This window comes from Solea solea, chromosome 13 (assembly GCF_958295425.1).
Source record: "Solea solea chromosome 13, fSolSol10.1, whole genome shotgun sequence".
Taxonomy (NCBI): domain Eukaryota; kingdom Metazoa; phylum Chordata; class Actinopteri; order Pleuronectiformes; family Soleidae; genus Solea; species Solea solea.
In genome coordinates, this window is record NC_081146.1 from 21,017,655 (window position 1) to 21,036,760 (window position 19,106).

Sequence of the window (19,106 nt, forward strand, 5' to 3'; positions counted from 1 at the left end):
GATGAAAGAATACGTGGGAATCGAGGCCAGATGAGAGGGGCCTGTTTATAGCCATGCCACCTCGCTGTCTGGTGCCAAACAGCCGCCCACAGCGGCAGCACATACCTCCGCTGGTGTGGCTGACCTCCTCATTCTCCCTTCACCTCCAGCATGAGCACAGGAGGAACACTTCGCTCTCCTCTCTTTGTTACCTCCGAGCTCATCGATGTAGTCAACTTCTATAGATTCACCTAAGCTGAACTTCAGCTGCTGGGTGGTTATACAGTATGTATTCATTTGCACCTTCAAGACGGAAGGAGGGAAGTGAGCAACTGTACAGAGAAAGTGGAGACAATAGGAGTTTAATGCGACCCCAGTAGCTGCTCTCAGTTCATTCAGCCATGCTGTCGTTGTGCACATCTTCTATAAATGTATATTACACTGCTTTTATTTGTGTGTGTACCGAGGACCGTGGGTCAAGTATTGTCAGGATCAACTTCATTTAAAGATGTCAAAATCATCAGGGCCTTTTACATCTGCTGGCCCCTGACCTGTCCGCATTTCAGATGAGCATTTTTCATGCTGCCAATTTCACATTCTGCAACATCCCAAAGCCATTTTACTGGAATTAGGTCTATACAGCCTGAGAGGACGGCCCAGCAGCCATGTTTTAATTGTTTTATTGACCTTAAATACAGTCACTGGATTAATCAAGGAATAATCATTTGGTGAGGAAGCTTTCTGCTGTAACACCAACGATTCACCCGTACTCCAGCCCCAAAAAGTGTAAATAAAACAAAAAGTAAGGCCAGAAACATCCAATCATTTGGAAATCAATGATTATTATAGAGTCAACCTCTGTGGCATTTGCAGCTTGTCAGTTCTTGATGCACTGTTGACACATAACACCAGTTCTTTTGCTTGCACAGCTCACTCTCACCCCAAGAACCCACACGACATGGAATAATACTAATTGAACTACCTGAACACTAGTTACTAGTCACTTATTTAGTGACATGGCGAATGATATTGAGATTCACTGGAATTAGCCGTCAGAAGATGGTAACCATGCACATGGTCACCACACAAACTCCATTATACCACCACCACTACTAGTCTGGACCGGTTGGGTCCATAGATCCATGGGCTCTGACCTGACCATCTGCAGCCTGAACAGAAGGCCAGTTTTGGGGGAGCTTGCACTCTCTGTAGCCTCCGGTTTTTCCACATCAGCCCATCTGGCTCCGACAGTCTGCTGCGACGAAAGCCAAAGCGATCGGTCTGATGTCAGATGTGACCGTTAACTCAGGAACCTTGCTTGTATGACTGCGCTGTGCTGTCAGATGAACAGATATGAATGATTATGTGTTCCTAATCAAATACTTAATATGTGGTTATGTTAAGTGGACGCAAACAGTGGGTCACAAGAGACATTAAAACAAATATTTCCCAATCACTGAAAATGTTCATGTTTTATTTAAAAAAAGCTTGTAGCATGGTATTTAAAGGCCTTATATAAAGCTCAAATGTTAATTTCTGACTTAATTAATTAATAGGCTATGTAGAGAAAAGTGCGTTCCCATAGTCATGCATATTAATGAGAGCTGTAGTTTAAACATTTTCAGTTTAGGGATTGGGCTGATATGTTCTCCAGTTTCGTAATGTCTGTATTTAAGAGTCTGTCGTTTTCTGTTCCAGTTTTGAGCATCCACAAACGTCCAGTGACCGGTCATGCAGACATCAATTTCCCAATGAAGGGCTGGAGGGGCATGGTGGACTGGGCCCGCAGCTCTGAGGACAGAGTCACCATCCCTAAGAACATCCTGTCTATGGGGAAACCAGGTGAGCGCGGCGTCACACCTTCTCACGAGCAGAAAACTGTGTTTACTGCCGTTGCTCCTGCAAAGCGAGCTCGTCTAAGCGGGACGACTCGCTTATTTAATGTTGCAAATAAAAGCGCGTTGAATAACAAAATAATTTGACGTCACCCGCTGTTCGGCAGCTGTACGACAAAGGCAGCATGTTGTCTTCAATAAGACAAGAATGTTTCATAAACTGTTAATACGACGCCCATCTGTTTCCACAACTTGACGGCTCTGATGGTTGCACACACATTGACATACTGCAGTTTTTGCCGTCTATCAGATACAAACAGTGCAACTCGGTGGTCTTAAAGCTGGGACGAGACAGTGATGCGAGAACCATGTTGTGCATATGAACATTTTAAATCTCTGCTTTCCACCTTTTCAACATCTCACTGGGGCACTGTGAGATGTCCACTAAATGCCGGTTACTACTTTTTTAGATTTCTAAGCTAAAACAGAAAGATATGCAATCTAATAACATAAAATGTATTATATTTTTATAGAGTTCTCTGAGTTTTGGAATGTGGCCGTTCAATTTGGTAGAACAGATGGGAGAGTTTGTGTGACCGTCCCTACAGCCAGGCTATTCTTTGCCAAGTGAGACAAAATAACATCTTTACTTTGTTGCCTCTAGTCATGTCTGAATGGCATTTGTTATTAATTTGAATTTTTTTTTTGGGTTGCTGTATAGCTTACCTGGAAAAGCTGGCACTCCTGTGTAGCAATCCCGGATCAGTTCTGGCTTGCAGCTCTTTGCCGTGTGTTTACCTCCTTCATGCTTAACCTGTGCTGTCAATTAAAGGCAAAATGCCCCAGATATACCTTTAAAAAAAAGGATCACTAAAGGTGCCAAATTCAAAACTGAGCAAAAAATGTCAGGCGAAAACAAGCGTAATTGTTGACAGGAAAACAGACCATTAAATCAGCCGTGGAACTCTGATTCTGTACGCATCAAGTTACTTGCCAGTCTAGAGGGAGAAGGGCTTGGACATTCATCCTCAGTGCTCTGAGCAATGCAATCAGATTCCATTACTATTCAATTGCGTTGGACTAATGATGTATCTCAGGACCGTGCTAAATATTACAAAATAGATTTATGATTTGGTTATTCATTCAGGAAAACGGATAATGCTCGACGAGACCGTTCAAGTGACTCAGTGGTGTGATGCGAGCGGAGCCTTGACTGAGGAAGCGGTTGGAGCAGGACATTATAATAATGTTATCTTTGACCCAGTGGCTTAACTTTCAAATGTAGTGCTCCAGCTCCCATTCTCAGCGTTGTATTGGAATTTTAATGGCTCTTTATACTAAATATTGTCATAAAATCCAGTCAGCAACTTCTCAGCGTCATCCAACATCAGTATTAAAACTGGCAGCTCCAGCCTGATGAGCAGGGACAGACCCAAAGAAAGGCTCCACCTTCATGTGTTACAGTACATCCTTTGTCGGACAGTCTTTTTTCCTTTATATTGGTTGTTTTCCAGTGAAAAGTTGTTGAAACTGTGTCCGTGAACCAAACTTTCCAAAAGTGAAGTTCTCTCCCGGGTCACTCGATGCACGTTGTGCTCGCTGCAGGCAGGTGTTAGGACCACTGTGGTAATTTGTCGGCTGGGAGTTGTTTTTTTTTGGCTATTTAGAACGACCGCGTACTGCTGGCATGCTAATGAGGCTGTCACTCCTGATCGGGAGACAACAGGAGCCAATCAGGAGCAATTAGGAACAATTTCTTCCCCAGCTGGGAGCTCTGTCTCCACGGAGGTGGTGTCACACCAGCAGCCTGCCTCCTTCTGTATGCATACAGCTTGGACCTGCGTCGTTGAATTAAAATGGCTCTCTGATGTCTTGTTTCCTCTGATTGATTGGTGAGCTCTCACATCTGTGGGAATGAGTCATTTGTTTTGGGCGTAAATTGTGTTTTCTGAGAACCGAGAGAAATCTTTATCTTTTTTCAGGCGTCGTCTGTTTATGTCTGTATTTACGTGGTCGACGGGCAGAATTCGATTCGCCGCCGCCATCTGCGCACGTGCTCAAAACGACAACGCATTTAATGCACAATTGCTCTTGATACGCGCTAATCTATTTGCAAGACATTAACAATCTCGCCGTCTTTTCCGAGCATGAGCGACAAATCAAGCGCGCGCATGATGCTTGCTGACCGTCTTCTCCAGTGTGTGAGACATGTGGTGTGTAGAGAAATCATCGTTAAATCACCTGAGTGAGAGCACAATACGACCGCAGGCAGGGAAGCACATTAGTCTGTCACCAGAACATTATTTTCTATGTCAGATGTTTAACGACGACTTGACGTGAGCTAAAGTGTTGTGTTAAAGCTGTGATCAGCCACGCAGTTAATCACTTTTCATATTTGCGATTAGTGTTCATTCAGCCATCAGGCTACAGCTACACATCTGCACACATGTGTAGATGTGCGCAAGCTGGGTCTCTATTCAGGGGCCGTATCCTTTGGAGATTGACCCATTTCCAAGGCTCTTCCAAACTCAGGTGATAAATGTATCTTTTAATTCCAAAACATTGGAAGATCTTTTGATGTATTAATTACCATTGACAACCAGTTCAATCACATCATTGTACACCATCTAAATATCCAGTTTAAGGCCAGGGACACACTGAATAAGCTGCATATCTCCATTGGTTTGGTTTTCATTTAAGCGCCATGTTATCACGTTGGAGCAGCCACAATATCACATGTCACCTATTTCCTCATGCACTTTGACAAAATGATCCTAGCTTCTAACTCTTCCTCTCTTTTCACAAACACAACACCTGCTGAACCTGAAGTGTTTCTAAATAGGTGCATCTTGTGAATGACAAACACCTGGCTGACAGATTTATTTTTTTATAATATTTATAGCTCACAGGCTATACTTTAAGATTGAAAATGTAATGGTACAAGTCACATTCATTAGGGACAGTGTGGTATTTTCCCTATAGTTCCAGTTTTAACATCACCCATAAGCCTCAAAATGTCCATCTGGATGTTTTTGCTAGTTTTAACCATAAAATGGTCTGAAAATGTCCTGTGAGTAAGAATAATTTTCAATATCTGTCAGTTATTTACAATTTACCTCATGCAAATTTGGTGTATTAACAATTTAAAATTCAAAAACACTGAAATAAATAATAAAACTATAATAAAACATATTTAAAATAACATTTGTTTGGATTTTGGTCTCAATGTCCAAAAACAGGCCAAAAATGAATGTTTTTTTCCGAGTCTTTCCTCTCTGGTGACAAAGAAGCTGATTCTCCGGCTTCCTGCAACAGTGCGAGTGAAATTATCGTAATAACCACATGTTGGCTTTGACTTGCATCTTCTCAGCTTTAAGAAACCACTGGAATTTTTCCGATTGCACAAACCGTCACATAATTACGATAATGCAAAGTGCGCTTGCGCAAACGTGTCGTCTGCGATGCGCTCTGTGTTAAAGGGTTAAAACACAGGAGTATGCTCATGTTAAAGTCACATTTCTGTATCTTCCCAGTTTCTATTGGAGGTTTTGTGGGTAAAAAAAACAAACAAATCTGCCTGCGTGTATTATTATTCAGTCCAGATTATGTGCTATTATGTTTCACCACGTAAATGACTCAAACAACACAGACATGTGTGGACATTTGCTTGGCCGTGAAGCGCTTCATTTCTCACGTGCATATGTAACTTATTGAATCACTGGTTAAAGTCCCTCCAGGCCAGTGAGGTTGGGCAAGAATATTTGAGGGTCCAGCCAAAGAGTGGATGATCAGGATGCATAATACTTCATTGCCCTCACACACACACACACACACACACACACACACACACACACACACACACACACACAAACATGTACATTGCTTCCTTGGTTCCCCCCTGATGCTCATGGGAGCTCAGCTGTTGCCCGGGAGCTCCAGCCTCTGCCTGCTGCCTGCTGCCTGGCATACTCTCAGACAGCCATGTGGTGTGCTGGAGCAGAAGAGCTGGATGTTTTCAGATGGCCCCGGCAGATGGGCTTGTGTGGTTTTTTTTTTCTCTTTGCCTTTGACGCGGTAGTCGAAAAGAGAAGGCTTCTCCTGAACCACCCCCCCCCCGGCAAGCTGCAGCCACATGTATAGATAAATACCAGCTTTTCTGTTTTCTAAATTGGTAAATCAGCTCTTGTTCAATATAGATATGAACATCGCAACCACATTTGGAGTATTTGGATGATATCCATACCTGTGATTTGCAGAACATTTTTCAATATAGCTGTATAATAAATTGCTGCATACATAAAAATGTACAATGACAAATACTCATCTGCTCTGATATAGTTATCTGATAGAATTCCACATCTATAATAAAATAAAATAAAGAAAATGGTTGTTATGAACATTTTAAATGATATATATCTTCTGTACTCCTGGAATGCATTTGTACCAAAGTTTGAGAAGCACGTTCGTGCAGATGCTGCAGCACTTTTCAGCTGCGCCAGTGTTTTTGTGCTCCTCCAACGCCAAAGTGAAATTTTGTTAACATTGCTGTTTTTCCCCCCATGTGTGAGGACGGCGGCGTCAGGCTCGGGCTGCCACTATCTGACATTATTATGGAAATTAGCGGCGTCAAAACCGATAGAAATGATAAACAATGCTGTGTGTACGCGTGGATGGTTCGCGTGCGTGCGTGTGCAGTAGTGTGTATAAAAAGCACGTAGTGTGAGAAACGGCGTTTGTAGCTGACTAGTCATGTAGGCCAGCTCCAGTGTAAAGAGCTCTGGGAGCGGTGGAAGTGCAGACGGCATGGCTGACCTGCATTTTCCTGCGGCAGGACGCTGTGCGAATACACTCCTGTCTTATTTGACTCTGACCTCCTTGTTCACTGCGTGTGTGTGTGTGTGTGTGTGTGTGTGTGTGTACCTCTGTTTCCTCCTTCCTGTAGATTCAGACGACACATCGACGTTTGTGACCGGCGTCGCTCTGTACAGAAACCTGGGCAACATCCTGAATCTGCAGAGGTAAGACTCCTCGCTGCTTTAAAACCCAACAACTGAAGGGGGTTGATTTTAAGACAAGGACGCCAGCTAATGTCATAAATCATGTGTCAAACTGGTGGCACGGGGGCAACATGTGGCCCTCCAATCGATTACATGCGGCCCAACTACCACTGTGCGAGGTGATGGAATAGAGACAGAATATAAGACTAAATGTATTTGCTGGCAATATTTTTATAATAGTAATAAGACATTTGGTTGTAATCATTGCTTTATTAAATGTATTACACTCAACATGAAATTACACATATTTAAGCTGTTTTAATCACAATTATCCTCAAAAATTCTCCATTTTTGTGCATCATAAATATGTTTTTATTGTGAATCATTTTATATCAAAATAAGCACTTTTACTGTGCAATTCTGTCTAATATCATAATGAATATCTTATTTTGACCACCGGCTATAAATAGTTGTTTTTTCCACTTTTTTTCCTCTATGTCGGCCCCCGCTTGACCAGACTAGATGTTCTGGTCAAGGTCATTAAGTTTGACTCCCCTGTCATAAATGAAGCTTACATAAACATGACCAAAATATTAGGTACGGTACAAGAACCACGTCACTAGGAAAGTCACAGAGTGGAGTTGGATAAGTTGAAAATCCAAATTGCTGAATGCACTGAATTGAAACGCTTTGGCTGAATGGAAAGTCAGATTTATGGAGCTCTCAGCTGCATTTTTATGGTCTTCATCCATGTATTCATTTGTTCATATTGCCATGCATTAAGGCATACCTGAGCAGAAAAAGCTACGTTGAATATTAAATCAATTGTTACGTCAGTGAAGAATGAATTTTCTTGCATGATCTTATATCATATTGTGAAAAATGTATGCACTGTTGTTTTGAAGAGCTGTTCAACAACCCGTTCTCATTCCAAGAGCGTCACATAAATGCCGCTCTGTCACTGTCCCTCAGCGTCGCCTTACAGACGCACAAGGTATTCCGCCGCGTCTGAAAGAAAGACGGAGCAGGCGGGGGCATTTAGACGCTCAGACCAGCGTGTGAGCCAACAGTGGATTTCCACTAAGTCTAACTCGGATATCTTCCTCACCTTAACCGTAAGTCCTATCCTGGCCAATAATCCTTACCTCAAACTCTGACTTTTATTTTACCCCTTCTCTGCTGTGAGTGTCTAAATGCGTGGGGTTTACAGTGGAGTCAGTTGAAAGCCTGGTGCGTCTCTTTCAGATGTGGAAGGATACCTTGTGTGTCTGTGGGGCGACGCTTTGACAGAGCACGGCGTGTTTTTAGCCCCCGTTAGTTAAAGATCTCAACAACTATTCACCAAATGACCATGAAAATACAAGCTTCAGTTGTGTCACTTCTTATTGCATGCAAGGATCATGCAAGTAATAGGATGAGACATGCTAACCGAGGATGACTCACACTCCTGCAGTGTCTACAGAGAAGATCAGCGTTTTTTTAAACACAATAGCTGCCCGTCTTGTTTGTTAAATTTGTGTCATTTAGCTGAAATTGAACAGACAATAAAGTCAAAGGATTACACACGTGCTCTTACTGAGCCGTGGATCTGTGATCTTTAAAATTAGATTCTTTTTTTTCTCTGTCTGAGAGCAAGTGGCAGTGATATGACTAAGATGTCATAGATGTTATTAGTTGAGCCTTTATTAAGTGGCTGAAATCTGTTCTTCCCGCTGCCTTTGCCGACAGCCGTGTTATCAGCGAGAGCGACTGAACAGCCTCCAGGCAGGTCCACGGAAATGACTGCACGCGCTTGGAAGTCATCGTTGATAACGTGTCATCACTTCATACAGTCGTACCTCGATAAAAACCCAACTTTCTCTTTAATAATAAAACTCACCCAGTCGTCGTGTGAGTGTCATATCACCTGAGTTAAAGGCAATGAATATACAATATTGCAACACTGACGGCGCCCTTTATTAAACCAGCTTTGCACGGTCGGAATTAATGTTGCAGAAACAGTTGGACCAAGCTCCAGGAGCCTCCGCAATCCTTTGCCGCTCTTTATGGATCGTCACAGCACAGTCAGGGCGTTTTACATCCATGCTGGGCTGAACGCTCCCAGCTAAATGAAAACAAGGATTTAAACGCAGGAAGAAGACACTCTCATGCGGTGGTTGGTCTCGTATCTTTGTGAATAAAGGGAATCTGGAGCAAGTGGCTGCTTTCATGATGACCGACATACATTAGAACACAGCTCTGTGTATTATGTATACAGGAAGGCACGGAGAGAAACAGTCTGTTATTCACCGCTGTGGTTACAGTGGTGAGGAGCTCTCCGATATGATAATGTTGTTAAAGCACATAATGAACCGCAGCATATGGAGGCAGGGAAATGAAGCCTCACTCTCTCCAGTCCTCCCACTCAGGACTGCTACTGTTTCACTCTTGTTGGTGTTTTTTTGTTTTATTCCCCCCCCCCCCCCCCCACATGCTCCTCTCCTGTCTTTTACCGAATTTGATTCCGCTCTCACGAAAAAAATGAGACGAGTTTGATGCAAGAGACTGGATGACACCGAAGTTTAAGTTGACTGATTGTGTTTTAGAAATGGCGCGAGTGCTATTGTGCATGGAGGACACAGTGATGATGTGAGGAACGGCAACGGCGGAGCACGGGCGGTTGAACATGTCGCCAGTACTTCTGTCAGCAATTCACTTTCTTCTGATTGTCTCATTGGACATGATTGATGGCACCTATGAAACGCGGAAATTGCAATGCATACTAAGCAGGCATGAATGCAAAGTAAAGAAAGCCCAAAAATGATATAAGAAAAGCTGTTGAAAAACAATGTGGACCATTTTAGTCGATAGAAAAATCAGACTTCTTAGTCACGACGGACGTGTGTCTGCAACAGCAGCAGCAGCAGCAGCAGCAGCAGCAGCAGCAGCAGCAGGGCAGAGTTGTTCTTCTTTACTTCTTGTCCTTCTGTCAACAGATTGATTGATTTATTGAAGTTGTGTGCAAATCACACAGCCCAAAGTCTGGTCACCTGTTGAGTCAAAGACAAATCCTTGCCCATCAGTCTGTGTCTCCTCTCTGGTTTATAGAGGAGCAACATCTCAGCCGTACAAGTGGAGGCTTAACCATAAAGTTCTTGAAAGGTAATTAGGAAAATCTTATCATCCAATTTAAAGTGACTGGTTGCCACTGAAGAGAAGAACTGAGCTGAGATTTAGAAGCATCAGCACAAAGTTAAACATCTACTTCTATCGTATGAAGATTTATTCACATCGGGCACAAGGTTATTTGATTTATTTATACATTTGTAGAAGTGCGAGCATTACTGGGCATTACTGGGCATTACTGGGCATTACTGGGCATAGCAAGTACAGAGATAGAGATGGAGATGTGTATACAATGGATCATTTTGAAGACCTGTCTTAACATCGAGAAAACTTGAAGAATGTTATGGGGTTGGTATTAAAAATACCCTGTGAATGTTTGTAACGGGGCCGTGTTGGATACACTTTTGAAATGCTGGCATTGTCATGACTTTCCTGGTAATTGCTTTTCTGTAGAGATTTTGTTTATTTGTTCTTTTGGTTATTGCTTCTTTTTTTTTTCTTTTTTTGTCGATGCATTTGTGAAATATAAGTGGGCTTTATAGGAGCGCCAGTTAAAAATGGCCTTGTAGTCAGACATCAACCCTATTAATAGTCAAACCAGAGGTGAAATGTGTGTGTCCCGTTTGAGCACATTTTCACAATGTCTATAAAATCGAAAACAAAGAGGAACCAGGGGCCAAAAATGGTACAATCACCCAAACTCAAGACTTAAATCAAAGCCAATGACCAAAGGCAGAATATGAATGAACGGAGTAAAAAGAAAAGTAATTAAACCAGGGTTGGATTTTAAGTCTTTTTGGATAATAACACTAAGTAAAGGGACTTTCCCAATAAAAACAAATGATTCAAATGCAGAGCACATGGGGAGATAACTTTATAGAGTTACTGGAAGGAGACTGTTCATGAACACTAACAATCACAAAGTCATGTATGAAGCATCCGTGTTTCACTTAAACACGTACAAGAAAGCCTGTTTTTATTGTCTCTCTTGTTAAACTTGGACTTTAATAGAGCAGACGAACATTAGAGCAAAAACAAGAAAGTTAAACTGTAACTTTCACACAAATTTAGACAAAATAAACTGGGAAAAGAAAGACGTATAGTCTATTTTTAATTATTTTAACCAACCACAAATATAACATGTTAAAATGATAACTCATGGTTCCCTGCATTGCCTCGTCCTGCCGATTCCTCTCAGCCAGTGTCGGCTGGGATGAGCTCCAGCTCCCGTTACTGCACGCAAAGGATAAGCAGTGGAGATAATGGATGACGGATTGATGGATGGATATTATTCACAGAAATCATAATGATCCGGACGTCTTCAAGCCCTTAACACCATGTTCTGGAAAATAGGGTCCTTGTCACACATGACACTGATGTTTCTAATTTTCCACTCCAGGAACAGCACAGTTCTCAACTCCAAGGTTCTGTCAGTGACAATCAAACCGACGCCAGCTTCTCTCTCTGCTCCGGTTGTCGTGGAATTCTCTCACCGGTATAACGTAAGTGACAAGTACATTTTCTTTTTTTTTAACCAAAATTCAAGTCTGTTTTGACGTGAAGCTTTAGTACTGGACTCTTTGATGGTGACTGTATGGTTTTCCTCTGTTCTCTATAGCAAACCAACAACCACACATGTATATCTTGGGACGAGAGCGAAAGGTAAGGCTCTGATTATGCACACGCCTTACATTTTCATATGTCAAACTGGACTGATATGAGTGTTTGAAAGCTGCTAGAAATGCTATGGTTGCAGTTAAAACTGTGGATATCACAATAAAAGTAAGTGTTTTATGTATACTGGGTGAGGAATGTGAATTAGTGTTTACACGATCCATCGATAAGAGTGTTTTTTGGAGCTTGTACTATACACAGAGGTGTGGTGTCTGCCCATGGTTCCCAAACTGTGGTACGTGTACCACCAAGTATACTCTGGTGGTACTCGGAGGAAAAGAAAGTAGTAACACTGTTCAACTGTATGTACCAGGGTACATGATAATGGTGTTACTTTGAGAGCTCAGTATTTTCTCAGGTGGTACTTGGTATGAAAACGTTGACAACCACTGATCTATATCAGTGTAAATGACACTTAATTACATACTTAATTGCTGTCAGAAGCTCATATTAAGCTACATTACTAATCGAGCCATCAATTCTTCAGTCAAAAACTTTGGTCCAAACCAAGATATTGTGAGAAACCACTGGTCGGACTTTTAAGACCAAGCGAGGATGAACTGATGAACTTCTTTTCACACCACTATATAAGTATTACCAGTAACTAACACTTCCACTATACAGGGATAGTAGCAGGGATAGTCCATTCTATACTGCCAAAGCTCTGAGAAATACATTAGTTTCCCCCTAAATGTATTTGAGAAAAAAGTCTAATGTTAAAAACCCTTTAACACCTAAGCCTCAAAATGTCCATCTGGACTTTATTTTTCTTATTTCTTTGCTTATTTTAACCATAAAAGGGCCAGAAAATGTCCTGTGAGTAAGTGCTTTGTCCCATTTTTTCAGAATAACTTTCATTATCTGGCAGCTATTTACAATTTACTGCATGTAAAAATAGTGTATTAACAGTTTAAAATGAAAAAAGCACTAGGTGTAAACAAACACCAGATATTGTGTGTTAAATTTGAAATCTGAACAGTATAAAACACATTCAAAATAACATTTGGTTGAGTTTTTGTCTCAATGTCCAAAAACTGGCCAAAAATGGAAACAATGAACAGGTGTTTTTCCAACTCTTTCTTCTCTGGGGATAAAGACGCTCAAGTGAAATTATAATATATATTCAGACGTATTATGAGCACTTTTAGGGCGTCTTTTTATCACATGAAATCAATTCCACCCACAGCCATGACAGACCTGTCAAACTATACACCAATGCAACAAGCTTGGCTGACATCGGCTGGTCCTAATTATTGTTTACTCCAGTATCAACAGCATAAACACTGGGAAGCCCGCTTGTAGTGCACACTTGTGGGAATTCCCTACACTCCAAGTGGGTGTTTTAGAGACGCCGTGTTCCCACTGAAAGTTCCCTGCCTCGCTGCAGTGTTTTTTAATCTTGACACAGTCGATGCACTGTGGAGTATGTTGGACAGCTTGGCAGCTCTCGTCTGTGGGACGACGCTAACCCCACGCTACCATTGATACGACACTGATGCAGCGTGTGGAAAATTAAAAGTGTCGCTCACAGCTTTTCCTCCCTCCACCGGCCCACGCGCGAGCATCAACGTGTACGGGAGCAGTTTGAGGTAGAGAAAGACAGAGTGAGTAAGAGAGCGCAGTGAGCATGCACGCTAAAGAAAGACTGAAATATATATACCCGTCTTCTCGTATGCTCATTGTTCTTAAGTGCCCCCATTTGTTTAGCACAAGAATATAGTGTGAGCAGTTAGAGCATGAGCAGGAAGTGAGGGGAAAGAGAAAGAGGGGTGCAAACCTTTTGCTGCCTTATTGCAATGCAGGCACGGACATTTGCATTTAGATCGATGCATACACTTGTGTTACTGAGACAGAGAGAGGAACATTCGTAGACTCAGTCGACGCAAGAACAGAAGTAGGTTATGGCACAACAACAACAACAAGTGAAACATGGAGGAATAAATTGGAAATAAAAAAAAACTGGAGTAAATATAGAATCATTCAGGGGATGTTAAGACGGCAGCTTTCCCCCACAATAAAACTTTACAAACGGCCTTAACATTATAGCCGAGACAGTCGCAATTGCCGCTTGGGCTGTTCTGTGTCATCCAAAACTACCATAAACTCTTGAATAGAGGTTTTATTTAATCCAGCGTCAGAGACAACCGGGCCTTTATTCATCAGACGCACCCGTGAGACTCATAAAGGTTAACGCTCCAAGGCTTGTGTTTGTGCTGTGCATTTATTTCCACTTGCATGTTTTTAGAAAGCTTAAAGATATACTAATAAAACAGAAGCAGTACCACCGGGAATCATAGGGGGGCAGTGCAGCTGAAAGTTCAAGGGAGACAGCCATGATTTGTAATGATTATTATTAATAACAACGTTATTGCGTCCTCCTCTGCCGTCATCATGTTTGTTGTTGTGATCCTATGCTTAACTAAAATGTCTATGTAAAGGTCTAATAGAAGTATGTGGGCAGCGACAGTTGCATTGTTTGGAACGGACGCATTTGCTATTGACATGTAAAGGCAGCTTAAATGCGCCCCTGTAATTAATCTCTCATTTCTATGTTCAGCCTCGAAAAGTATTGGGTTTCATCCACTGAAGGTCAACGCTGATGAAAACAAGAAAACAAAAGAGCCATAATAGTCTGCAAAGTGATTATAAATCATGAGTGGCTGAGAACAATGATGAAAACAAATTTCTGGGCAGCAGGCGAGTGATGAGTAGGACACAGCTCATGATGCACTGATGGACTTTGTTGTAGTTCGCACAGTTTCACTCACTCATTGCGGTTTCACACTCCAACAGCTTATGTTTGTTTGCGCAATGCTACTGAAGTGCTGGCATTATTTGATTTGAATAATGCATTTTAATCCAGCAATTTATCTACAGTGTCTGTGTGATGTCAGGAAAATGAACAATGGTTTCTGTACAGGGATATTTAAAGGCACACTGTGTAAGATTCAGCTACATTTGCTGATGTAGTTTGTCCATTGTGGGCCACTGTAAAAACAGGGTGATCCAAAACCATGGCCTTTATTGAGCCTGATGTACAGTACATATGAATATGCTCATTCTAGGGTTACGATAAGCAACAATTCATACAATCAGATGATTAAGTGTCATTATTTTATTTTACATTATTGCCAAATAAAAAATAATTTCACCAAAGTGTTAAATACTGGACCTTGAATGAAAGGTTTGACGTGTTCATAAAACACATGTTCAACCCAGTGACATGTTTCTGTAAACCAGACGTTTCTGAACCAAAAATACTCCACTCATTTAGAAGTTAAAGACCTTTTTAGCCTCTTACTTGTGGAGATGAGGGTGATGATGATGAGCAACCCCAGGACCCTCATGTGAGGATAATGTGTTTAGGACTAGAAGATTAAATAGCTGCAAAATCCTCTCCATGAGACAAACTGCATCACAATTATTTTCTCCAGATTATAACCAAATTGTTATCTCCTCATAACAATCCTCAATAAATTCAATCTTCCAACATTTAGCGTCAGAACACTTCGAACGTTTTCCTATGGTTTTGCAGAAAGGTAAAATAGCGTGTACTGACCTTGGTCACCTGTGGGACATCACCACCGTCCACAGACATGAGACACAGTGGGACAGACGACGACCGAGGCAAAGCAAGGACAAAGAATCTAATTTGGCATGTTAAAGTCCAGGGGGTTGGGGCTGCGGGGGAGACATGCTCTATGCAAAATTAAAATCCGTCTTGGACAGCAGCTGTGATTAATGAGTTAATATTTGAGAGAGGAATTGTTATCAGAGGAGGCGTCCGCGTCGCGCAGATAAGAGCTGTGAAGCAGCCCGAGCGTTCATTGGCCTATGCTTCAATCTCCCGAAATCAATAACATGACCATCAACCACTTCACTCTCACTCACACTGACATTATTGCTTAGTTTTGTTTGCAGTCTCTCTTAACTGATGTACTATAAATACATGAACTCGATGTGATCTGGCCTGCGTGCGCTTTGTCTCGGAGAATCTGATAAGTCTAAAACACACTACAAGAAATGCAATTAGTCCATGTGGTGGTTCATTATCCGGAATTTTCATAATAACTTTAGAGGGATTAGATACTGTTATTAGAGACTTGACAGGAAATGGGCGGGGTGGGGGTGTGGTGGGGGGGCAGGCAGACAGATGGCAAACAACATGCAAATGTAGGTCCCTCGACATACGTGGACTACAGATGTTCCTGGTCAGTGCCTCTTCACAAAAACACACCTGATCACAGATTTAAATATCCCGTGTTTACATAAATCAAAGCAGATCTGGCTTGTGCGGGAGATGAGACCTTGCAGGAATCTTCTCTAGGTCACTAGAGATTTTGGCGAGGTAAAAAAGTTATTTTCATCAGACACCGGCGACTTACCTGTCTCGCGTTGGATCTTCAATTTGACCTTCACGGGTTAATCAGAAAGTGTTGGAGCGAACCGCTGTGGACTTTATCGCAGTATAGTTATGGGAGAGAGGGTGAAGGTCAGTTAGCGGAGGTCGTGTTTGTTTACAAGTACATATGACCAGACAGAGGCTGCATCTCAGGGAACAGGCAGCACTCAAATCCCAGGCGATTATATTCAGAGCATGCTAATCCATTCTTGCTCCGCTGAAAGTGTTAATTCTACAATGAACTGGCCAGAAAGTCATGGGACAAAGTAAGGCCTAAATCATAACCACCTTTATCATTCATTTGGCGGTGTATTTGTGTAGCGGGGTGAAATCAGTGAAGCTGCAAATGAGAAAACCAAACCAATGAGCTGAATGATGCTAAAAATGCTCTATAGCAGAGGCCACTAATAGGTGGTTTCTTGGTCTGGATCAGGTTGCAGACACTTTCCTATCTAGACTCAAATCTATAATCAATAAATGCTTGAGACGGTTGCCACATTTTGACAGCGTGTTTGGATTTTAACTGGAGTTTATAGCTTCTCTAGTCGTGGCATGCGTAGTAAATCATGGCACGATTCTACTCGGCCTCATCAAACCGGTGATTTCCCGACGAGCATTTAAAAACAGGGGCGACGAGTGAGGTGCAGACAAGACGAGAGAGGAGGAAGAACAGACTCGTAATCAGCGAGAAGTTGGAAAAGTAACTTCCCATGACGTGATCAGAGAAGAGAAAAGCAATCAGATTTTAATCAAGACTTGACAGACTCATTATTTAAAAGAAGGATGGGAGAGTGTCATTTCTTTTTTTTCCTTTTTATTTTCAAAAATGAAACCGTTAAGTTGAAGCTCGACATGTGAGACAGTTACAGTCATGACCAAAGCAAGACACTGTGTGTTCCTTGAATTCTTACGTTCATATAAAGGGTGACATTTTCTTTCACCTGTTTTTTTTTTTTACTCACACTTTATATGATCTAGTTTGAAGAAAAAAAAAAAAAAAGTGGTCCCTGTTGTGTGTTTCATCTGTGCTGACAGACTCCTTTTCATCCATGTAGTCTGTTTGTTGGCAAGGGACATTCTTCCATGCAGGGCTGCTACGCCAGCACCTAAATTATCCAGTTAGACTGTGAGGGCAAGTCTGTCTGCAGGCCAGTGTGCGGCTCACAGAGAGGCCTAATCACGTCAGCCGCACAGAGAAACTGCAGCACGTTTCACTATATTGGATTTGTGCTAAAGGTGATGTGCTAAAGTGTCAACACCAAGTCACCTCCTGGGGCTAACACACACACACACACACACACACATGATGCTGGCTTTCGGTTTTGTCTCCTTTTATGTGGCTTTCCCACTCTTAAGAGCCACCTATGGTGGAGTTGGGCGGGGACTCATTAATCTGAGTAGGCTGACATTGATTATCACTGCGATCGAGTGTCTATGGCAAGAGACACACCTGTGTCTACTGGACCTTAGGGGCTAACTGGATTTGTGATGGTGATGTACAATATAATTTGATGCCAAAAGAACAGAACTGTGGGGTCCCTATGCAGGTTCCTGGACCCTTTGTAGGCTTAGATTGAAGTGTCACAGCAACATGATTAGTTTGTCCCATTTCAAAGGATCCACCACCGTGGCCTAGTAATGAGTCGTGCAGTTCCAAAGTAGACAAGGATTCCCAATCCCAGGAGTCGCCGCGTGTCGGTGACACGATTAGGTGCACGTACTGTTCCAAGTAAACAAAGCGACTGTGGTGATGCACTGGATCATTTTGTGTTGAATTGCATGTTTAATTACATCTAACTATATTCATCGTAAAGTGCAACCTCAAGTAACACACGTCCAGTCAGAACATAATCACGTGTCCAACTTCCAACACACATTTTTCCCCTATTTCCATAACAACATTGGGACATATGGACAATAGCATTCCAGTATAGTTTTCCCAACATCCCGATACAAGTTATCGCTCAAGTTCAAATCAGTTCAATAGAAAAGATGCAAATAGAGGTGAATTTCATGTCTCTGAATAACTTTGTATGTAATCCCATAAGAGCAAAACATGCTGGTAAAAAGTACAAATAGAAAGTCTGGACACCAGATATTTCAGTTAAGCTGCTGAACTACACTCACACTTCCATAACACATGCATTGCAGTCTAAACATAAACCTGTGATTTGTCCGAAACAAGCAATTTTTATTTTGCTTAAGTAAAGCGAGAGAACGTTCTGTAACTCACGCATCAACATTTACATAAATAATTGGCTTCTTGCTTCTGCCTTTATTTATGTGAGGCCTGTATTCAAGTCTATAGATTTCCCCGAGCGTCTTTCAAAAAGTTGCATGATTGACGTCTCAAGTGCCTGCTATTGTCAGTGCCTGACAAATTAATTTGGATTCCAGGGGCCAGACTGCAAGTTTGAGTCAAACCCTGCCCACTGCTCCATCAAGTCCATGTAAATTCACCTCAGTCAAGTTGATGTAAACTTGTGCAAGGAGCACGCTGTTGCTTGCTGCTGCTGCCTGTCCTTTAATTCATAACCGTGGTTCTGCTTTTTCATTACTTTGACTTATTTGCTTAATTTCTCTGTGCACTGAGTCAGACTAATGCATGGCCAGCTTGTGTCAGTTGCTGAGTCAAATGGAGTTTCGCAGTCTGTGCCAGTGAAGTAAAATGAGCAAACCCCGACAGGAACAATGCCCTATGCGGCTTAGATGCAACCATCTATACATCCTGGTTTGGACTGCAGGGTTTTCTACGTGCACAGTAAAGCAGAAGTGTTGTTACATGCCAGATACATGCAGAGACGTACCAATGACTTTGGGGGGATTAAAAGGGTCAATTTAAGGATATATAGAATATAGAAGAAGAAGACATGATCTTCTTCTTTTGGCTTCTCCCTTCAGGGGTCGCCACAGCGGATCATTTGCCTCCACCTTGCTCTATCTCTTCTGCTTTCTGCTACCTCTTTTCACAAGAGGTGGATGAGCATGACTGTGAGTGTTAGCACGCAATGTGCGGGTAGAGGCAGGCGTTTGATACAACGGCTCTGTGTGAGACGGCTTGTGCAACAATATTTACACACACTCATATGTGGAGGTGGCACGTCTGTGGGGAAG

At 42.1% G+C, this 19,106-nt stretch overlaps 1 protein-coding gene across 8 annotated transcripts in view; it reads left to right on the plus strand.

Moving 5' to 3' along the window:
* Positions 1-19,106, plus strand: part of adgrb1a (adhesion G protein-coupled receptor B1a) — a 132,046-nt gene that overhangs the window by 76,778 nt on the left and 36,162 nt on the right. For all 8 annotated transcript variants that reach the window (XM_058647178.1, XM_058647184.1, XM_058647181.1 and 5 more), the window contains 4 exons: positions 1,678-1,821; positions 6,757-6,832; positions 11,316-11,418; positions 11,535-11,578. In XM_058647178.1, the coding sequence (XP_058503161.1) occupies positions 1,678-1,821; positions 6,757-6,832; positions 11,316-11,418; positions 11,535-11,578 (367 nt within the window). The remainder of the gene's footprint in view (positions 1-1,677; positions 1,822-6,756; positions 6,833-11,315; positions 11,419-11,534; positions 11,579-19,106) is intronic.